Here is a 24,366-nt window from a genome sequence, read left to right as displayed (position 1 = left end):
ACCAATAATTGGACTTTCAATTTATGGTGTTTTCCAAAGGAATAAGCAACCCTGCAAAGATTGTATGTAAAAGAAGAGTAATGAGTGAGGCACCAGCTTCTGATTAAAGATAAGAAGAGAGGAAGGGGAGCAGTATGTGACAACCAATTTATCCTTCCCTCATTTGGAAATGAAAAGATCCTACCCAGGTGTGAACTCACTGCAGCTTATAATCAAAATTTCAATGGTGTGAGTCATCTTCCTTCCCTTGCAGTGAGTGGCTGCTGTCTTCTTAATATATTGTAGCTTTTCAGTTGGGAAACCGGAACAGTTTAGAGTTGGCTTACTATTTTTCCTTATATGCTCTTATTGACTTACTGCTTAATAGCCACAGCACTCAAATTCTAATTTTCAAATACCATTTCCTAACATCTTGAATAGCTAAATTCTTTCTGGTTACACCAACAGAGAATCTACACATTGGACTGTTTCATGCTGCAGCCCTGGGCTAAATCTTCATGCTCTATTGGCCAGTAAAGGTCCTCTCTTGAAAACTGAAGCACAATGGGTGATTTTCACAGCCCTTAAAGAAAAAGGCAGCTGATTACAGTCAGAGCTAGATAGCAATGGATTCTTACTGACCACTAGTGGTGCCCGATTTTTGTGTGTACGTTTCATGGCTTTATTTGTTCAAGCTATATGTAATCTTTTATTATTAACGTTCTGGAGATTCGGGAAATTAAAATGCAACATGGCAAGAAACGAAGTTTTAGTGTCTTACAGTGTAATCCTATGTAGATCTACTCTCAGTGATTTTCTAGTACTTTTGTATAGGATTATAATGATCACCTAAAATTACAGTATATTGTCATGCTGAGAGCAGACCATTCAGGTAGGGAAACCGTTCTCTTCCAAGGCTGTTGGACTCCAACTCCCATCATTCCTAGGCAGAACAGGCAGCGGTGATTATCCAAGGAAAGCATACTTCAGATTGCCCAACAGAAATGTAATTAACTTGGATGCCATCTACACGAATATATGCAGACATGCCTTACGCTCCATTCATTCACATAAAACCACGTGTCACTATAATTTCTCAGAGAGAATGAAATACAGCTCATAAATAAAACTGGAAGCTACGGGGAACGCTAGCAAATGTGACCTATTGGTGTAATCGTAGTCTTTTATAATTAAAAATCCTCGACTTTTGGCTTCATTCTTCTCGCCTCTTGTGATGCGCATGCGTATCTTTTTTAAACACGTAGCTTATCAGTGGAGCACAAGAATTCTGTGTGCAGCTGAATAAAGCATTTGGACTCCACATATTCCCACTAATTATATGAGAACTAATTATATGAGAACATTTTAAGGAAGCTTTCCTTTTCTGCAGTCTCAGAACCGTTTTATAGTTTGGCTTTTTGCCTCAAAATCCAAGCTAGCCTTAGTTCCATTTCTAACCTCCAGTGTTAATAATGGGTTACACTTCGAGGCTGTCATTGGCTATTCTCTATTCGCCAAAGGTCTCCAACTAGTAATATGCTGAAAACTGAGTGCATTAGCGGGACAACTGTATATGTATATGTTTTCTGAATGATATGGGTGAATAAATTTGATAAACAAATAAATAAATAAAATATGTATATGTATATTCATCCAATTAAGATAAATTGAAAGGACTAAGAAGACTGCTACCTTTGATTTCAGCAGGAATATGCTACTAACCAATCATTACTATAATGAAATGCTGGATTTCTTCATTTCTTTGCCACCGTTTCGCATCAAAACAAGCAGCAAGGTCTGTTTCTCACACTGAATTGGACTCCTCATTCCTAACACTGAACTGTGTTATAGCTCTACATTCCTACCTCTGCGGTGAGAAGGGTAACTCTAATCTCTATGCTGGCATGCGCGGGTAGAGCGTAGACGGAAGGTTCGAATTGTCACGTCATATCCGTAGAGTGACGCAGCTGCGGGTCAGAGGCGGCGGCAAAATGGCGGCTCCGGACGAGCGGGAGTTGTCGGCGGAGCAAACTGAGAAGCTCCTTCAGTTCCAGGTGCTGAGCTTGGGCACGGCGGGTGGGTGGACGTTGGTGAATGGAAGTAGGCCGGCGGCCCCGGCAAGAGCCCCATCTAATTGTCTCTCGGAGATTTCTAGCGTGCAGGGAAAAGCGGGAGCAACTTGGCCATTCGCTGCTGCTGGCCGTGGGATGGCAGCGGGACCATGTGGGGTGGGAACGGCTGAATTGGATGGAAGTGTTTGGAAAAGGGCAGCTCTTCCCCGCGGCTTAGGGATGCTCGTGACCACCGCTCGGTGAAGGCTTCTGCCTGAGTGTGTGTTCGGTTTCTGCTGGAGGCTCTGTAGGACGAGTGGCTTCTTTTCCAAAGGGAATTACGGCGGAAAAAAAGAATCTGTAATGTAAAGTCTGAGCTTGGTTGAAATCTACTTAATTTATGTTGTCTTCGAAATTCATTAATAGTAGCAGCTATTGCACGGTAGGCTCTTTAAAGACAACAGGAAATGAGTCAGTGCACTGATGTGTTGGAAGAATGCTCCAATCCATTCCAGGTTGGTTGACCAGAGGGTTTCTTTTTAAAAATAGTCTGCTTAGCTGTAGTGTTGAAATGAACAATCCTAAGTGACAAATTGATATGGAGCCCAGTATTATGAATATTTACTTTAGAATAAGCTGTAGTGAGTTCAATGGATTCCTCCTAACCAAATGTACAAATATGTAGCATTAGTCCTATATTCTGGCTTGTTCCAGGACACTGAACCACACAGTACACAGAAATCATTATAGTTCTTGAATTAGTAAATAAAAGAGCATAATATTTTCACATTTACTACTCCATAAGCATATCAGGGAGTATTTCAGCCTGCATGGTTTTGGCAACAACTTGTAGAAAAATTGGCAACCATGAGAATTCCTAATTAACTTTAATTGATGGCATGTATTATTAGATATAAGTGAAAAAAGCAACTATTGATGATTCATACTCATAAAGTCAGATTTCTTTTATAATTCAGACTGTGGCATTGCTTCATACATTACAATGTATGACTGACTTGTATTTAGCTTATATAATGTGGGAAAGCCTATTAAGTCAAGACTGACACTGCCTGCTTCAGTTTCTTTTTGCTTTTTGCAGCAGTTTCCAATATGACTATAGTGAGAACAAGGCTTTTCCCCCTGCATATGCAATTTTTGTTCTGTTATTCCTGGCTTATGGAACAGAATTAAGTGTAACATGGAACATTTACAACTGAAATCTTGAAAGAAAATTGGTATGATTTTAAAAATCAACCCACCATTGTGAGGGAGTCGGATAGCTCTCATGAAACATTGTGCTTATTCCAAGTCAGCTACCTTAGGAATACATTCACATGGAACCTGACCCATCACAGAAGAAACTTAATTTGAGACCTAGCTATCCCCTTATTCCATCGTATGTTTGATTATATATAAATCCACAGTTTCAACCTCAGCTGCCTCCTTTGCTTTTCTAACATTGTTTAGTATCCATCCTATTGAAGAGTTACGTATAATTCAAGAGTTTGCATATTGTTTTGTAACCAATAATTTACAACTATGTATTGTGATTAGTTTAATACATGTGTTGTCTTAAAATGGCTTTTGGGGATTAAGATGTCTTATATTCTGCTTTCACTATTGATTCCTCTGTTGAACAGAACATGGGTTGCGCATAATTATGTACATCAGCCTTTCCCAACTTGGTGTCAGTTCAGGCTGAAATTCTGAGAGTTCTTAGCTAGTAGTGTTTTCATCCATGTTTTCTGGGAGTTGCAAATGCAGTACGTCTGGATTGTGTAAGATTGAGGAAAGCTAAATAGTTAATATGTCCAGATATTGATTCAGTTATGTCACATAGAGGCTACATAATCACTACTATAAATGATAGTTTTATATCTGATACTGGTAATGTTCCAAAGTGATAGAATAGTATCTTTTTTATGCATCTTTAGATAGCCATAATTTTATTTGCTACTGTTACACTGTTCTCATTGCTTAAAGTGTTGCAGACAGTATTGATAAAAACCATACATGCATGGTTCTTATGGTCATTTTAGAAATATGAATAAATAATAGAGAAGAAATTTGGCGACAAGTTGATTTTTTTGTTTGTTTGTTGTATCTTTTGAAGAGAAAATTGTGATTTTTAAAGGATCTTCTGATACTCTGCTACATGCAGAGTCTGGTAGCACCTTTTCAAACTAATGCATTTTAATAATAGGCATAAGCTTTCATGAATTACAGCTGTAGCTGTAGCTGAGCTATAGTTCACAAAAGCTTATACCTTCTAATAATGTGTTTAATTTGAAAAGGAGCTACCAAATTCCTTCTGATTTTTGGCTACTACAGACTAACGTGTCTCTCCTCCTACACTGATATGTTAGTAAACTTAGGTTGCATTTAGTTAAATTGGAATTTTTAAAATATATTTAGCTTCACTGACTAGGAGGTTAGATTTAATTTTACTCATAATATTTTACCATCATATCTATCTGTAACTTAAATTGTGCTGTCCAAATCAATTATACTTTATTTTCTGAACATAAATATTTTGTGTTTTCTGTACAAAATAATATTTTTTTTAATCTACTGGTAAAGACACAGTAGTAGTTATTAGCTGCCGACACAGTAGTATTCAGGGAATAAAAACCTACAGGATACTCCAGGTGTATTATAAAGACATTATTTTAAAAAGCCCAGATTTGAGGGCAAATGAAATTTGGCCCTTTTATATTTTTTGGTGGGGTTGAGAGGGAGCTAATAGGCAAGACAGGTATAGCAATTGTTTTGTCCAGCCTACAGTATGTCAGACTGCACCTTTCATCATCTCCTACCAACATGTCCAAATGGCAGTCACCAGATTGGAATAGATACACTGTAAGATATACAGCTTCAACAGTTGAAATAAGTATTGAGAAATTGAGCTTCTTAAACAGATATCTGAGGGACAATCTGATCAAACTGAACACTTTAAAATGTGCTTGAACCTCTCTTTTAAAATTGTAAAAAATGTTAACTTTGGTTTGTTAGTGTGCGTGGATTTTAGTAAAATTGGGCTTAATATAGATATAGAATGTCCTTCCTTTCTTCTTTACTGATGCTATACTTTTTCTTTTTGCTCTTTCCTTTAACTACCATAGAAAGTATTTTTTTTCTTTTTTCTTTTTAATCCCGGAGACAAGGTTCCACTCTTCTGCCATGTGAACATATTGTATCTGGCAGCTATTTCATTTTTATAGTCCTATCATGCTATTTAAAACCCATTTTTTTCTTAAAACATAGTAAACATAGTCAAGTGCACTGATGATGTTTTCTAGTTGGGTAGTGAAACGTCTGCAAGTAAACAGCCAAGCTCAGAGAGCAGCAAGGACTCCACATAGTAAAGACTTATATATATATTTTTTAAGTCAGGTGCTCTTTACCTTGGAAATGTAATTCTCTGGAATTTGGTGATTATTGGGAATTAATTCATTAATTTGGTGTGGGAGGAATGGAAATGTATTTCTTTTCTGACATATCAGAGCAACATAAGCTTTAACCTAAGCGTTTTTCTCTCTAAATAATAGCTATGAGTGGCAGATCAAACTTAGAACCATAGCCTGCAGCAAGGAGTGGCCTGAAGGAGTGGCTTACTTTCCCTCCAAAATCTGGTAGTTAGCCCTTCCATGGTTTTCTCCAATTCTTCCTCACCCAATGCCTGTTTAGTCAAAAAACAGCAAAACAAGAATCTAACCATGTTAGAAATATTCATACATATTAAGCTAGCATCTTTATATTGGCAAGTTTAATCATCAGCCATATATATATATATATATATATATATATATATATATATATATATATATATCTCAATCATAACATATTCATTATAATGAACATAGGTTATGTTAAAAAAAAGCTATATTTGAGCAGAAGTACCTTGGGTAAAATTTTACAATGGTTTGAGATCTGTATTGTTTTTTGTAAACCTCCAGTTATTACTGCAACAAACTTATTGTAGTTACTCCTTTGGAAATTTAACTTAACATTATCTAATTCAGTCTTTCAGCTTGACGTACTTCCGTGCCCAATTACTGGAATTGATAACTTTACAGTAGTAGTCATACACAGTTGTATTACTGCCTGTGTCATGTTTTCCGAATCTGACAAGAAAAGTGGGAGAACTGAAGGAAAACTAAAGTGTGTACAAATAACCTACTGCCAATCTTTTGGCATTTCTGGGCTCTGTTTTAAAAACAAGCACACAAAAATCTAGCACCTGAAGGCTTCTGCTATTTAGAAACACAAGTAAAATAGTCAAAGAGAGGATAAAATCAGTCTATGCAGTAGTTTTTTTACCACGAAGTAAAATTTTGTGATCTCAGAGGGGATATATACGTACATATACTGTATACATGTACTCTAGTGACAGTCTTATGTTTGCTGCTCACATGAACCGCATGGTAGCTGTATCACCTGCATTCCATGCTTAACCTCAGGATTTTCAGTCCCGTGTATTTGCATCATCATACTGTATGATACAACAAAATAAAGCTGAATAATTGATAATAGGTATTATGTATTTATGAAATTAATATGTTAGGCTGAGATTTGTTTCTCTATCCTCTTGAGCAGTAAAAACCTATTCCTTAGTGGAGCAATCAAGTTGAGAATGTATCATCTGTGGAGTCTGTTTCAAGGAGAATACTTGTCATTGAAGAGCTACCTGTAAATGCTAGATAAATCTGACTTTCATCCAAAACAGACAATTATGCTAATGTTGAAGTGCACAATATTGGATAATTTGGTAAAACCTATCAGTTATCGCAGCCTAAAAAACTGCTGTTCCAGAATGAGTGATACAGTTGACTAGAGGGGCATATGTTAATTTAATCTTTTTAAAAGTCTTATTAATTAATTCCAAAACTAAAAGATAATTTTATTTTTCAGACAATTTAAATGTATTTTCCACTTCAGAATAATGCTGATAAGATGCCAATAATTTGCCCTAGGCTCCTGTAGTTTGGATCTTATTGTATATATGCAAAAGGCCCTTTAAATCTTAGGGGGAAAGGGATGGGAAACAGGAGAAATCAATCAATCAATCATTCATTCATTCATTCATTCATTCTGAGAATCCCAGATAGGAAGTCAGCAGTCATTTTAGTTGTCTTACATAAGTGATGGAAGAAAGGAGAAATCAGCTCATAATAGCACTTAGTATTTTGGATGCTTTTCAGACCGTTTGTAAAGAGAATATTCCATTATTGTACAAATGTTATGCAGTTCCTGGGAACAATGTACAATAGTTGTTTGTCCTCTTTCCAACATTAAAGAAATTATACTTCCATATTTTAGAGGTAATTTTTAATATGGCTATGCACACAGGGACATCTACATAATAATGGATGTTCTTAGGATGTTCTGTCAAAGTTATAGGGCATTTGAATGTTCCAATCCATTGTAATGGTAATTCTATCAGAGAAACTTTATACAATCCTTTGTGACTATTGCATTATGGTACAGGGTGGAGAGGATATTGGAAGGTCAGTGTTAGCTAAAAAGTGCATACAGCTGAAAACTGCCTGTCTTGTAATGTTGAAACCTGTATGAAAATGCTGATGTGTGATGTTGTTAGTTCTCTCACATAAAGCTGCTATTCTCTCTTGCCTATTTTTAAATAAAGAAGATTCTAGCAGACAGACTGCATGGAAAAGGGCAATAGAGTTTAGAAATGTAAAGAAATATTAGGTATTTCATTTTCTAATGAAGTATGTGATTCAGGAAGACATTTATCTTTACAGAATTTTTTTAGATTAATTTAAATCTGATTTGGGGGAGGGGGTGTTGTAAGATATGTTTAGTATTGAGGAAGAGACAATTGAGGTTCTGTTATAAACTATGTACACTAATTTTATTTTAAAATCCTAATTAGGTAATCCCTTGGTTTGCAGAGCATCTGCATATCCAACAGAGTTAAAGTTTGAGAGATGAAACAAGACCAGGAATACCAGTTCAACAGGCTGACTGCCTGAGGCCTCCTCTTGAATTATTTCAATATGTCTGCATACATTATCTCAGTGCAGTATAGCACTGAGGATACAACAGTATATTCTTGGGGAAAATACCTAGTGACTTTCTTGTGTTTGGTAAAATATCATTACTCTTTTGATGATGGTGGTGGTGGTAGTGGTGGTCAAAAATTCCAGAGGCTGTGGTATAAAAATTCATGTAGTGGTAAACTATAAAATTTAAATAGTAATGTGAGATGTGTAGATTGTTAAATAGATTAGCATGCAACTGCATGAAAATAGAAATAATGAGTTACTCTATCAGAGCACAAATAATAAGGACTTTAAAATATAGCACTGATAATGTGAGGAAATCATGCTGGATAAAAGAGAGTTAATGGGTACATTGTTTTACTATTTATGTTTGGTCATGAAATACAAACTCATATCTCTGAATATATTTATTTATATTACTGTTTGGAGACAAAGTGACTTTTTTATCCAACAAAGGATATTGAAGTTCTAAACAGTATAAAATTGTCAGATATGGATTAGATATATAATATGCAATGAGTTCATAAAATATAAATTGGTAGCCAGAATAGAAATTGTACATAGAATATAAACAATTTTTTGAAAAAACAATGTATAGTATTTTTTAATTTAGAAAAGAAATAGAACATTTTGAAGGCTGGTAGATATCAAAACATTATAATTGAACAATTGTGTATTTTAGTTATTTGAATGGATAACTACAAGCATAATTACAAGCATATTGCAGTGACAAACAGGACATATTAGTACATATAGGGAAGAACTGTTCTGACACAGTGGTCTATTTAGTTGACCATGAGAATTTGGTGGACGTTTGCTGTACCTTGGCTACAGCAAAGTCTCGTATAAGATTCTAGTAAAGAAAATTTAAATTTGTTAATAGATGGTTGCAGAGCTGGTTCAACAATAGTAACCAGTGAGTGTATGTCAGTGGCTGGTAACAATCTGGAGAAAAATGTCAAGTGGTATACTTCATGTGGAACATATTTAGAAATAACTTGTACACTGTGTGCACAATTATTAGGCAAGTGAGTATTTTGACCATATCATAATTTTTATGCATATTTTCCACCTCCAAGCTGTATAAACCTAAATGCTTATTGGATATAAGCATATCAGGTGATGTGTATTTGTGTAATGAGGGAGGGTGTGGCCTGATCAACACCCTATATCAAGGTGTGCATAATTATTAGGCAGCTTCTTTTCCTCAGGCAAAATGGGCTAAAAAAGATTTAACTGACTCTGAAAAGTCAAAAATGGTAAAAAGTCTTTCAGAGAGATGCAGCACTCTTGAAATTGCTAAGATATTGGGGCGTGACCACAGAACCATCAAACGTTTTGTTGCAAATAGTCAACAGGGTCGCAAGAAACCTGTTGAGAAAAAAAGACGCAAATTAACTGTCAAAGATTTGAGAAGAATCAAACGTGAAGCTACCAGGAACCCATTATCCTCCAGTGCTGTCATGTTCCAGAACTGCGACCTACCTGGAGTGCCCAGAAGTACAAGGTGTTCAGTGCTCAGAGACATAGCCAAGGTAAGGAAGGCTGAAACTCAACCACCACTGAACAAGACACACAAGTTGAAATGGCAAGACTGGGCCAAGAAATATCTGAAGATGGATTTTTCAAAGGTTTTATGGACTGATGAGATGAGAGTGACTCTCGACGGACCAGATGGATGGGCCCGTGGCTGGATCAGTAACGGGCACAGAGCTCCACTTTGACTCAGACGCCAGCAAGGTGGAGGTGGGGTACTGGTATGGGCTGGTATGATTAAAGATGAGCTAGTTGGACCTTTTCGGGTTGAAGATGGACTCAAAATCAACTCCCAAACCTACTGCCAGTTTTTAGAAGACACTTTCTTCAAGCAGTGCTATAGGAAAAAGTCTGCATCTTTCAAGAAGACCATGATTTTTATGTAGGACAATGCTCCATCGCATGCATCGAAGTACTCCACTGCGTGGCTAGCCAGTAAAGGCCTCAAAGATGAAAGAATAATGACATGGCCCCCTTCCTCATCTGACCTAAACCCTATTGAGAACTTGTGGGCCCTTCTCAAACAGGAGATTTACAGTGAAGGAAAACAGTACACCTCTCTGAACAGTGTCTGGGAGGCTGTGGTTGCTGCTGCACAAAAAGTTGATGGTCGACAGATCAAGAAACTGACAGACTCCATGAATGGAAGGCTTATGACTGTTATTGCAAAGAAGGGTGGCTATATTGGTCACTGATTTTTTGTTTGAAATGTCAGAAATGTTTATTCATAAATTTTGAGTTGTTATTCTCAATTTAACAGATGAAAATAAACGAGTGAGATGGGGGAATTTTTGTTTTTCATTTAGTTGCATAATAATTCTGCACACTAATAGTTGCCCAATAATTCTGCACACATAGATATGCTCCTAAGAAAGCCAAAACCTCACTTTTACTTCCTTAAATATTCAGGTTTGAGGTTTATTAACATTTTGGATTGACCGAGAGCACTGTAGTTGTTCAATAATGAAATTCATCCTCAAAAATACAACTTGCCTAATAATTGTGCACGCAGTGTAGATGATGCAAAGACAGAGGGGATAGCAAACACCTTGGAGGACAGTCTCAAGATTCAGGAGAGTACTGACAGGCTGGGACAATGGGCATTATTTTGTGCCTAAATATAGGCACAAAAAAATCTAAGGAGTATAGATTTAGGGGTGGAAGAACCATACTAGGCAGCAGTTCGTGCAGAAAGGATATGGGTGTCTTGATGGATTAGAAGCTGAACATGTGTGATGCTACCACAAAGAAAATGCAATCCTAAAATGCATAAATATTTTATAATGTCAAGACCAAGAGAAGTCTTCTCTCTATTCTGTGTTGGTCAGACAACACTCAGAATATTGCTTCCAGTTCTGGACACCATAGTTTAGGAGGAACGTTGACAAATCGCAGCATGTTCTGAGGAGAACAACCAAGATGATAAGGGTCCTGAAAAGAAAAACTTCTGAGGAGTGATTGGAGACATAGGGTATACTTAGTCTGGAGAAGAGAAGACTGAAACAGCACTGTCTTTAAGTATCTAAAAGTTATCATCTAGAAGACAGGTTAGGATTGTTCAGAATTATTCCAGAAAATAGGAAAAGAACAATAATTTTAAATCGTTTGGAAGAAGCTTTTGGTTGGACATCCAGAAAAAAAAATCATAACAATAAGAGGTGTTCAACAATGGAACAGACTGTGTTGGGAGGTGGTAGGTACTTCTTTCGCAAGATACGGTGGCTAGATTATCATTTGTTGGGAATGCATAGCAGTGGATTCCTGTACTGGGTAGAGAATTGAACCAGATGATTCCCAAGGGTCCTTTCAATCCTTACTTTCTGATTCTGTGGTAAAATAGCTTTTTGTTGAATGTTGCCTGATTGAGCCAAAAGTCAAGGAGTGGTGGAAAATATTGATGTTAACGGCTGAGCCAGTTTTGGTGGGAGGTTGGATAGCTTATTTAGTTTTTGTTCAATGTGTTGTAAGAACCAAGCTTTTATAGCTAAAAATTATGATTTGACAAGTTTCATTTTTGCTTAGCATGTTTTGAGCACCCAATCAGTACTTACAAAAGTAAAAAGATAAAGACTTATTTGAGGTAGCTCAATTCCTGGTGAATTCATGTACATGTTTATGTAGTTTTCTCAGTAACAACTTGGCAGTTATTTGACATTGCCGCCTTCTATGTTGTTTTCCAAATTCCTGGTCTACCCTATTAGCTCTTGAAAATTTCTGGTACTCTCCCATCCAAGTATTAATGAGATATGACCCTCTTAGCTTTTTGAGATCAGCCAGTGTCAGTTAGACATTGCCATCTAATTGGGTATTTGTAAAAGTAATTGATGTCTGATTTGTGCTGCCATTTACCATCATTTTTAATAGTACATCTGAGGATGGATGAAAAACTAACAATGCTAAATATAAGGAGAGGAGAGCTTTGATGCAAATTCATATGCCAGAGCAGGAATAACTCCTCATCCACTGAAACTGTCACTGGTGGAATTACCACGAAGCATTTCAACAATTAGGCACCCTAGCTTCATTTTGGGAAAGCTGACGTTTTTCCCAACTAATACTAATCTTAAAAAAAATGATATTCAGGTTTTCCCCAAGGTTTTTTAAGAATCAATGTTTTATTTTTAAAAAGTAAGTATTAAATATAAAGTTTGTACCATGTTTAGAATCCAGCGTTGTCTTAATTATTGGCTGTATTGGGATAAAGTTTGCAAATCCTTTGCTGATACCTGAATTATTAAGAGAAGTGACTATAAATAAATGTTAATTAATTCAAGAAATGGCATGCACCTTCCCTGATGTCTCTACCCACACTTCCTTTGGCTTTAGGATCTGACTGGCATAGAGTCCATGGACCAATGTCGTCATACACTGGAGCAACACAACTGGAACATAGAGGTATGTGCCATTTGGCTCTGCTTTCCTGCACTGATTGTAGTCTTGCATCTATGAAACGCATTGACAAGAGCTCCTTCTTTAGTGTATGTTATAATCAGGTACATTTAGTACTAAAAGGAAGTTTTTCACATTGTATGAGTGTATTAATCAGTATAATTAATCATATTTTCTTTATTTTGCATAATTCTGCTTTGTTTTGCTCTGCAGAATTCTGATAATTAGTGGGAGAAGCATGGAATTCAGCAAAACATTGCAATTCTGTTCTACCCCTGACCATTAGAAATGTAATTTATTCACTATACACCTACTCACTTATAAGAACTAGCAAAATATTGCATTTTTAAAGTGAAAACTGAGATTTATAGGAAGCTAGATTTCTGAAATGTTCAAGTTATAGAGCCAGTGAAGAGGTCAATGTGTTGGATGTGGAATGAGGGTATCTGGGTTCAAGCCTCATTCATCCTTGGAGCTCAGCAGGTGACTTTGGACCACTTACTGTCTTTCTCTCAGCTCAATTCACCTCATAGGTTATTTTCATGGGGATGAAAACTGGAAAGATTTACATGAATGCCATCTTGTTTGCTTCTAGCCATTCCTTAGCCTTTCAAACTGCAAGAACGTTTAGTAAAGAAGAATCTGTTTATTTAAACTTTTGAATAATGTATTTCAGGCTGCAGTCTATCAATAAGTCAATGTCCATTAGGTAGTTCCCCATTCTCATGTTTAAAATAGTACAATATTTTCTGCAATAGGAGCATAATATATTGTGGGTCTCCTTCTGTAGGCAGCTGTTCAAGACCGATTAAATGAACAAGAGGGAGTCCCAAGTGTCTTCAACCCACCACCTTCTCGGCCACTGCAGGTCAACACTGCAGATCACAGAATCTACAGCTATGTTGTTTCAAGGCCACAGCCAAGGGCAGGTTATTTTATCTGAATGTGCTTAAAAAGGAAAAAGTGGTGTTCTCTGTTGCTAATATGAAAAGGGCCAACAGAGGGGAAAATCTTTCCTTTGTGTTTTGTTTGTTATGGATTGTTCATATGCTGCATATACTCTGCTTGAACCATTGGGAATCCTTTGCATAGAAGACTGGGCTTCTGAATGTCCACAACTGACATGCTTCCTTTTGTTACGTTACTGTAAAAAGTAAATACAGAGCAGTTATGTTTTCAGTAGAATATTTTTGGCTTATTTTTTCTGAATTAGTCCATAAAATAGGTATGTTAAAAGCTTCTGGGAGGCTGAACTTATTATTTTGTGTAGCAACACATCTCCCTGCTACCAACTAAAAAAGTGCAACTGTTCTAACACAAAAGGTACCCACCTTTGTTATACGTTAATTTATTTGGTTTATTCATGAACTATATTATTTTCTGTGTAGAGTGAAAATGCCACATGAAGTAGCCATTGACAATTTTAAATAGCGGTTTTAAATGTTCACTAACCCACTAAAAGCTAATAAATGTCCTTGTTTACACTTTTTAAAAAAATCTGGCAATGAGATTCCAAAGTTTGTGTCATTGTTATACTGTAATATCTTACAAACCAGAGGGCGGAAAGCACAGATAAGCATTTGTTACGATTGCTAGATGTTTTCTTAAGGGTCTTAATGACAGTAGTTTCCCGGATCTTTCACTAAGGTTACCTACTAGAAAAGGCATTAATACAAGTGTGTAAAAGGAGTATAATGATAATTACTTTCTATTTGTTTCAGGGTTTATTAGGTTGGGGTTACTATTTGATAATGCTTCCATTCCGATTTACATATTACACATTACTTGATATATTTAGGTAAGTGCATGCTTAGTTCATGTTTGTTTATGTTAACCTTATGCTTTATTCTGAACTTCATTATTGTTAACTAGTTTAATCTGTCAGATGCACGCACGCACATGCACACATACACAAATAAATAAATATGAATGGATTACTAATGGAATACTAATGGCCAAATTTCTGGTTAGCCACCCAATAACTGCTTCATCCGAAATCATGCAAAATGTGTTAAGGCTAATGAATTGCGTTTTGATTCAACAAGGCATTTCTTACCATTTTTAGCACAACAGTGTAGTAGAAATATCATAATCAGTAATCAGTATTGATTGATCCCTAATGCGGATTTGTGTTTTGCAAACTTAAATCATCGTAGTGGATCATGGAGAAATTAGTTTAGAGTATTTAAGACTGTAGTCAGCCCATTCACATCTTCAGAATCTTAGATAACTGGTAATCAAACACTTTGATCCTGTTTTCTCTCAGGTTTGCTTTGCGTTTTATCCGTCCTGATCCTCGTAGTCGGGTCACTGACCCAGTAGGTGACATTGTTTCATTTATTCATATGTTTGAAGAAAAATATGGGAGAATACATCCTGTTTTCTACCAGGGAACATACAGCCAGGTGGGTGCAAGTGCTGATTCAGATAAATGTAGTTATCCTAATCCCATTTTATTATATCTCTTGGAAAGCCATTCTTAAGTTTTCCTTTGAAGCACGATTTCAATTTCTTTTCTTTACAAAAATAATACTGGTAAAATTTAAAGATGCAATTGAAGTTCTGTTAGTGTTGCTTGTAAGTGATCAGATAGTAATTGCCTTTTCATTAAGTGTGATTACAGAATGCTGTCTTGTAATGGGGTTATTTGCTTTGGGTTGTTGGGAGACCCTTAACTGAAGGCCATATCCAGTTTTAGACCTATTCTATAGCAGCCACTGCTCTCCAAATGGCATATTCCCACCAACCTGTCTGTCTTCCACTCTCCCATGCCTTCCCTCCCCTGCCTCCACTCAGTCGCTGATGTCTCGGGCTTTTCTCCTATTGCCCAACCATTTCTGCCCAGGACAAAACAGCCTTTTTTCATTCCACACTCAGACCAGAACACCCGAAATGTGCCCATTTCTTTTTAGGCGTAGATCACCTGAAACCACCTGTTCTGTGAATGGAACCTTTTTGTATATCTCTAATCTCAAAAAGGTTTTATGATCTGTCTCTCAAGGCGCTGAATGATGCCAAGAGGGAGTTGCGCTTTCTCCTTGTTTACCTGCATGGTGATGATCATCAAGATACTGATGAATTCTGTCGGTAGGTGTTACTAAGTCAGTAAATTGCTACCTGTGTATAAGTCACCCTTAGCCATGGAAGCTGTTAGTTTAGCCTACCTCAGAGGCTTGTTGTTATGGGGGGAAAAAAGAAAGGAGGAAGCACTAGGAACATTGCTGTGAGCTCCTGAACAAAAGGCATAATGTAAATCTGTCAAATAAATCAATAATAAAATATGTTTTCTATGTGGCTTTAAGTAGTTTGTTTATTATCCTCTTCTTACAGCAATACACTCTGTGCCCCCGAAGTGATTTCCCTCATAAACACCAGAATGCTCTTCTGGGCATGTTCTACCAATAAACCAGAAGGATATAGAGGTATGTCTTGTAACAAATCTGGCCTGATTATTCAGAAGTAATGTTCAGTGTATTCAGAGTAAAGGTACCTGGAATAATCTTAGCTGCTATGTTATACATATTTCTTGGAAAAACCATTTTTCAAATTTTGGCATGTTCTAAATGATCTCTAAATAACTTTTAGAGGTTTTTGAAATCATCAACAGGCATGTGGAAAGTGGGTAATCTGGAAAAATGGTAATCTTGGATTGTGAAGAACTGATGTGGGTAAAGACAACGGAATGGAGTTCCATGGGCAATTCTGACAAAAAAATATAAATAGTGGGTAGTTGCAACTCTTTATATTAATAACTGAGATTTTAAACTAATCCATGCATGACTTAGAGTTAGGAATGATGTGGTAGAAAGGGCTAGCAAGGGTCTCTAAAACCATACTTCCAAACTGCAGGGAAGTGCAGTAAAATTGTACGTGTGGTTTCATGTAAGCAGTATAAGGTGATGCACTGAGGACAAAACATCCTAACCACATACATGCTAGTGGGGTTGAGTTTGCAGTAATTAACAAGGAAATACATCTTGGATTGGGGTGAAAGGAAGTGTCAAGTCAATATCAAAAGGAAGTTCCATATAGAGGATAATATGGAAACGAGCTGAATAAAATTTCCAATAATACAGTGACTTCACAAATCTATGGAACAATCCCATTTGGAATATTATAACAGTTTCTGGTCACCGCACTTCAGAAAATAGATTGTTTTACTACCAAGGGTGCAGAAAGCATAAAGTTAAAATGATCAAGGAGCTACAATTCTTATAAGACGTTTTGCAGCATTAACTTTAAAAGGGGAATTAAACAGGTGAGGCATGCTAAGAGATACGGCATGAAGGAAGTAGATAGACGTTTTTTATCTTAGCAGAACGGAGTAATCCAGTGAAGCTGAATGATGGAAAATTCATGACAGATGAGAGTAAGAACTTGTTCATAAAAATATGGACTTGCCTTAGTTAAGATTTTATGATGATCACTGATATGAGAGGCTTTCTAAAAGCCACTGGCCTAATTGATTCATTCATTATGTGCCATCAAGTGTCAACTCTTAGTGACCACATAGATAGATTTTCTCCCAAGACACTCTGTCCCCAACCTAGTCCTTCAGATGTTCCATCAGCACATCCACTGCCCCCGAGTCCACCCACCTTGCCACTGCATAAGGTACATAAGCTGCTTAGGGCTATTACTCATTAATCTGAGACCTCCTACCACGTATACCGGGGGCATTATGTCACTGCACACATGCTTCATGACGGGCCCCTTTGGGGAAAAACACACTATATGCTGACTGGAGCCCTGGCTTGTTTCTCTCTCAGGAAGCCATCCTAACTGGCTTATAGCTCTGGCTTAGTAGTGGAGAAAAAAGCCTAGATTCCTGGTTAGCAATTTTAAAGAAGATAAGTATTACAGCAATGGCAGATTTAAGTCTGCCTTTGAAGAATACTGCAGTGCATAATACAGCCGAATCTTGTCTGCAGGTCACTGAAGGCAAGTGATTTGCCGCCACCTCGGATGATTGCTTTTTGCAAACAAGTTTTAAGAGCCAGTTAAATACCTTGTTTTGTATGCTCCTCACTGGCCACTTGGATCTTCTGGGAAAGTTCTATTCTGGGTCTCACAGCGCGTTGAAGTACAGATTGTTTGCCGTGAGAAACCAGATCTTGGCGTCCAAACTCTGAAATCCTTACCTTTTGAGATTTGTATTACCACATTCCTGATATTCCAGTGTTTGATACAAACTCTACTATTTTGTTGTGCTTTTAGAGGACAGCAAAAGAAGCAGTTCCATCACAGAGTAGCAATAAATGTGGGAGCTTGGAATTGGAGCAAGTGTTTTTACGGTCCGTTATGGAATAAAATCAGTGCTCTGTGATAAGGAATACTTGAACAGAGGTCAACCTGTATCTCTGTCAGCTTGAACTACAAGAAAGTGTTAACAACAGACATAGGGAAGGCTCCTCTGAAGCCTGCCAGGGTAGCTATTAGTAAGACGTGAAAGACAAAATCAGCCAGATCAGTTTAAATGTTAATTGATGGCCTGTGTTCTAAAGCTGCAAATAGTGACAGTGCTTTCTATGTATTTTTTCAGTGTCTCAGGCTTTACGTGAGAACACCTACCCTTTCTTGGCAACGATCATGCTGAAAGATCGTAGAATGACTGTGGTTGGAAGGTTAGAAGGACTTATCCAACCCGATGACCTCGTTAACCAGTTGACGTTCATTATGGATTCCAATCAGACATACCTGGTGTCTGAGCGCTTGGAAAGGTATTAAGCAGAAAAATAATGCCATTTTTCTCCTTAGTTTTATTACAAAATATTTTAATGTTGGATTAAACATGGAGGATGATGTTGATAATGCTTCTAACAGATCAAATGATATATCCCATTCTGTCTCCAGGAATTCAAGGCAGCTTACATGGAAAGCTCCCTTCATGTTACATTGTTTTTCTGATTTGGTGTGTTCTCAGCCCTGTAAAATACGAGATCAACTAGATTCATACATCACATTAAAGCTTATGGTTGTTTTAATTATAGATTGTTTAATAAGACACAGTTTAATTGATACATACAACACACTAAGTAATAAATCATGGTCTGGGTGAATTGGACTCACTTGGCACAGTAAGTGAAAACTGGCAAATCACATTGTGGTTTAAAGTGATGTATGAGCAGAGGCATTGTGAAGTCTGAGGACCTTGCTCCATGTGATCCAGGAAGACATCTAATGCCCCATGATATCAGAAATTTACACTATTCAACTTTACTTACCTACTTCATGACCCAATTAATAATTATGCACGTTACTGATAGTTTATATGCTTTGATAGGATACACTACAGGAGGTAGGGTGTAATGGATTGAAAGAGTTTTTGGCAGCAAAGCAGTGAGAATCAGTGGCATGATTTATTGCTATGGTATATTTACACCAAATAGAAAATAATATGGGCTACAATCCTCCATTACGTTTTGACATTTATCTATCACCTTGACTGTGGAAATCATAGTATTGTCCACTGTGGCCCTTGCTATCCAAAATGAGGTGGGGAGAGGGGGAGGACTGGCAGTATGGCCTCCTGCTGTTGAGCGGTTATTTACTCCTACTTGAATCCTCTTCATCAGACCCAATGATAGATTCCAGGTACCAGATCCAGTGGAGGCTTTCTTTGGAACAATTCAGTTCTAGACTCAGCAATTTGTGGGTTTAGATTTGAACAAAGTAGATCTTTGGTTGAAGAGAAGGAAAAAGCACTCCTCCTCCTGATACATTCTTTATCTTTCATATACCTAGATCACAGGTTAGAAGTATTCAGCTCCGTTCAGAGAGCCCTTCATTTTTACTGGCAAAGAAAGCTGCCACTAGGTGGGATGCTCAAATTTGAAGATATTGCTGTCTTGTAAAAGGCAACCATATATGTACTCAAATCATAATAGAAAAGAAGTGGTCAGCAGTCCTAATTCTAGATGCATCTTCCTATTTAAAAAAGTCAGAAATTGCTATTCTGGGATTTTTAATTTTTTTTAAACAACTTTGGTTAATTAGGACAAATTTCTCTTTCTGTATTAGAGAAGAACGAAACCAAACTCAGGTCCTGAGGCAGCAACAGGATGAGGCGTATCTAGCTTCTTTACGGGCAGATCAGGAGAAAGAACGCAAGAAAAAGGAAGAGCGAGAGAAGAAGAGGAGAAAGGAGGAGGAGGTGCAACAGCAGAAGCTGGCAGAGGAGAGAAGGCGGCAGGTAAGAAGGGAGACTTGTTGGCTTAGGAGCCTAGCTGTTTTCATAGCTAATAGAAAGTACAAGGATTTTGGAAATTGCGGAGTAGAGGGTATAGCTTTTCTACCAGATTGTTCTAGTTGATTAGCCTACATATTAGGCCAGTGTTTCTTAAAGTGTGGTCTGAGAGTCCCTCAAGTCCTTCCCAAAATTATTTGCCAGATACTGAAGATATTTGCAAAAATTTGAAACAATGTCACTCTTCTCATTATTTTTTATTAGACAACCCTATGACCTGTTGGGTCATCCTTTGAGAGGAAGGTAGTGTAGTCTGATGTGACCAGAAGGAATATTAAATTTTAGACTGACCATATTTTTTTTACCCCAATGCTGAACCATCTAAGAAGGGTATATATCATAAATAGTAAAATAATTGTAGTGGCAAATGAACTTCAGTAATAAGTCAATGTTTACTTACCTAAACAGATAAACAGAATGACCACTGCAGGCAAAAAAGAAGTTGGAGCAGGAATGACTTTCAACTTCCTGCCGGCTTCCCCCATTGACTTTGCTTGTGGGAAGCTGGCGGGAACCATTGGAAATCACGATCATGTGACCGCAGGGACACTGCAGTGGCCACAACTTTGCTAATAAAACTGGTCTGAACATTGTGGAAATTTCAATTTCCCAGGCGTAATGGGTCCTGGATTTTTTATGCATTCTTTAAGTTAGTGGATTTTAGGTACCTTGATTCAAAAATGGTTGCGGTATAATGCACCGTTTGGGCTAACTTAAGGGTACAAACAGATAAACACAACAAGAGTTTTAGTAATAGATTTGTGTTTTTATATATATATATATGTATGTATGTATGTATGTATATGTTGTTTTCATGAAAAAATATTTTATTTATGTTAATATTCAATCGTTTAATGTTGTTATTTTTACCTGATTCAATAAATAAATAATCTATAAATGTGCCAGTTTTAATTTTTAATTTGGTGAATATCAGTAAATATAACCCATACAAACAAAAGCTGTTTTGGGTCCTCCATAAGTTTTAAAAGTGGGAAGGGGTCCTGAGAGCAAGAAGTTTAAGAAACACTGTATTAGGCCAATTCCAAATGTTCTCGCCCCAGCAAGCTTCAGTGTGCAAGATAGAAATAAGTTAGGAGTCAGATGTTCAGATTTTTACTTCACTCTTTGAATTTTTTTGTAATGAGAAGCAGTGTGTAAAAACTTCTAATATATAATACATTAATCCATAAAAATCAAAACACTACCTGTAGCCTGACAATTCTGTGGTTAGGTGTCAGCTCTGATACATTTATATTTCTGTAGATGGGGTCCCCTTAGATCTGGCTCCAATCCTTCAAATTCACTTTTTCCCAGGAAGGAGGAGTGGGAGTCAGTGTGCATATTACACTTTCTTCTGAAGTCTGCCGAAGTGCTCTATGCAGTAGTACTTTTAACAAACAAAGTTTCATTGAATATATTGGAAAATTTTAACTGCATATTTTAATGCCTATTGAATTTGAACATTAAGGAGCTTGACTTGGAATTATTGGTTATGCCTTTTTGTTGTGGTGATGGTTGTTAAAACCTCTTGCTAGAATGTTGCATTTCCATATTTTAATCCTCATCTTGTATCTAAAGCTGCAGTTTCCAAGCTATTCCAAATGGGATATTTTACTACTTAATAAATAGAATTGTTAGTGAGTTTGCTTTGGTGCCCCAAAACATCCAGAACTGCTAGGGGTGCCATGGAAAAATTACTGAGGTCACCACGAACCAAGAAAGCTTGGGAGCCTCTGGTGTAGAGGAGATGGGACTTGAGAATCTGCTTAAATCTGTTGACTGCTGGTACATTGCCCTGATACTGGCATTTAGGTTTAGATTTTGCAATGTTCTTTGAATTGCTGCTTGTTTTTCACCTCTCCCATTGACCCTGCAGACTTTGCAAGAGGAGAAGGAACGGAAATCTGAATGCCTTCCTCCAGAGCCACATCCTGATGACCCTGAAAGTGTTAAGATCATCTTCAAGATGCCCAATGACTCCAGGGTGGAAAGGCGCTTTCACTTTACACAGTCTTTAACTGTAAGAAAGGGGGGGGGGAAATCCTAATCTTATGGGTGATTAATGTTTTTGTGTGACTGACCTTCAAACATTTGAGTCCTTAAGCTGCCATACCAGCACGCTATTAAGGCAGATAAAACAGCAGTGTTTTGGCATTGTAGTGCTCGGATGACGTGTGAAGCAAAGCAGAATGCTGTCCTTAACCTTTTTTGTACAGTGCTTCTGATCGCACAGTTCTCATCTGACCTAGAATTCTGCCAAATGGTTAAGCTGAGAAGAGACCCTTATTAAGGAATTAGACCTCAGTTTCCCACATGGACATCCAGTGCTTATCCCATTGTACCATCCAGGCCCCTAAGGAAGCAGTTGGATTGGATATGGAATACCTTTTCATGCTGCCCCTGTGCTGCACCACCCTCTCCAAATATTTGGAGGAACTTTCAGGGGATGGTAGGAAGGAGGAGGAATTAGCAAAAAAATCAGCTTCCCCTTTTCTCCAGCAAGAGTGACTTGTTAGTGGAATTTTGTTCACTGAAAGTTTGGATCCAAGCCAGTACCTTTTTTTTTTTTTGTTAAACCAGGGAATGACTTACTGCTCATACAGATGTTTTATTTTTAAAAAAATTGATTTCTTGGAGGTATCTATCTTGACATTAAAAGTTTCCTACTCATTGCAAACTAGCTATCTTTGGTGGTACTGTTGTAATATGAGCATCTGTTCATTATTATACTTCTTCAAGACAATACCTTTGATCAATATTTATGTATAATTTTCCCAGGTGATCCATGATTTCCTATTCTCTTTGAAAGAGAGCCCAGAAAAGTTCCAGATTGAGGCCAATTTTCCCCGCCGTGTCCTGCCCTGCCTTCCTACAGAAGAATGGCCTAATCCACCCACGCTGCAGGAAGCTGGACTCAGCCACACGGAAGTTCTCTTTGTGCAAGACCTTACGGACGATTGACATTTATCCAAAATACAGAGATGGAAAGAGAAATTCCTATGATAATACAATATTTTTTTTAAAGACTGCTGCATACAAATGAGGGATCAGAGACCATATGGCCTGGCCAGCCACGTCATGTGTCTGCACTGGCAGGAGAAACTGCACACTCGCACACACTCAACCCCTTTTACATTCAGAGGGCAGACGGGAGGAGCCACAATTGGCGTCCCAAGAGAGGGTCAGAAATGCAGCTTTTGGTAAACGCTGCTTTTATTGGAAATAATTTACGCCATCATTTTGACATTAAAAAATTTGACGTTCTGCTGCTTTTGACAGTTAAAGAACCGTACCTGTGAGCCAGGTTGAGATCTGCCCCCGTTGGGGAGAGACAGATAGAAGGTTATTTTCTTCCAGCTTCTCGCTCTGTAAAAATACCTTAAATATATCTTTTGCTTTGTAATGACCAAAGGAGAATGGGTTAACAATAATTTTTTTAAAAAATAAGGAGCTGTTGATATTCTTAACAACAGAGTTTTTTCTTCTCCAGGGTTGTTAGCTGCATAGTGTAATAAACTCTGCCTCTAGTGTGCCTGTGCTAACACCTGTCAGTGTCTTACTGCCTCTTCAATACCTAGCCCAAATGTACCAGTCTGAAATAATGGCTTGCCCCAACCTGGCAGACGTACAGCCATAGTAGAGCATCATTCTGGATTTGACATTGTTTTTTACTTTACTGCAGCCTGCTATGCTTGCATTCATTGCATTCAGGATGAGCCTTTTTCTGTGCTAGTATAGGATGTTTCCAATCTCATCTCATCAATCTGCAGTAGTGACTGAAAAGAAAAATAGAGAAATCAGCATCAACACATGGACTCTTATAATCTTTGCTGAGCCAGGTGAGCAGTAAGGTCATTGGTCAGTGTTGATAGGTGTTATAGCCACCAGAAAGGCTGAGGGTGTGATGAACTGAATGTTGCGATGGGTGCCTCTGGATTCTACAGGGCTTTATGGCTCATGCAGAAAGCTCTTTTTAATAAGGTTACAGCCATAAAGTTGGATCAGGACTTTCTTCCTCATGAGAGGAACTGGGGTCTAGCAGAGGCTTCCCAGTAGAAGAAGGGAGCTGGATGGCAAGTTTCTCCAAATTCTCTTGCAGTCCCCAACTCTTGAACAATGCATGTAGCAGCAGTGTGGGATTCAGGGAGAAAAGGCAATCAAATCAACTTTTGCCTCCTCTGCCAGAGGTTGTTTTGAATGCAAGTGTGGATTCCACTCTTATCTGCTAAGAGGAGGGAGATTAAGTCTATTCCTTCTTACAATTTGGGTTCATGTGATCAGAAAACCATTTTCTCTTTGTTTTTCAGCTAACAATGCAATTTATATAAATGAGAATCTTTTTAGGGTTCTAAAAATTGAAAGCACAAACCTTCCACATAAAACCCACTAGGTTCTCGTATCCCTTCTTGAGATTGAGAAACCTTCAGCCCTCTTGCTTCTGTGTACTTCCAAATAATATTGCTTCTTGCAGGTGGTAGCATTGAAATCTGGCATGAACTCATGCGGTACAGTATTACTTCTAATTTGCTATACTTGACTGTCCTCCTGTGTTCTGTTTGACTTGAACAGAAGCAGAAGTACACAAGTTTTCCCCTATGTCTCACCAACAATGCAGGAGAAAAAGCAGTTAAATAACTGA

General features: G+C 37.6%; 1 protein-coding gene across 1 annotated transcript; it reads left to right on the top strand.

Moving 5' to 3' along the window:
* The first annotated feature begins 1,923 nt into the window (after positions 1-1,923).
* FAF2 (Fas associated factor family member 2) lies at positions 1,924-23,269 on the top strand. The gene is made up of 11 exons (XM_063292099.1): positions 1,924-2,033; positions 12,419-12,487; positions 13,272-13,406; positions 14,203-14,279; positions 14,748-14,886; positions 15,483-15,568; positions 15,812-15,903; positions 18,024-18,201; positions 19,502-19,673; positions 21,604-21,747; positions 22,506-23,269. The coding sequence occupies exons 1-11, from the start codon at positions 1,971-1,973 to the stop codon at positions 22,686-22,688; spliced, it is 1,338 nt and encodes a 445-aa protein (XP_063148169.1). The 5' UTR covers positions 1,924-1,970; the 3' UTR covers positions 22,689-23,269.
* Positions 23,270-24,366: the final 1,097 nt, after the last annotated feature.

Source organism: Candoia aspera, chromosome 2 (assembly GCF_035149785.1).
Source record: "Candoia aspera isolate rCanAsp1 chromosome 2, rCanAsp1.hap2, whole genome shotgun sequence".
NCBI lineage: Eukaryota > Metazoa > Chordata > Lepidosauria > Squamata > Boidae > Candoia > Candoia aspera.
The sequence above is the reverse complement of the archived record's forward strand: the minus strand, read 5'-3'. Positions and strand labels throughout refer to the sequence as shown.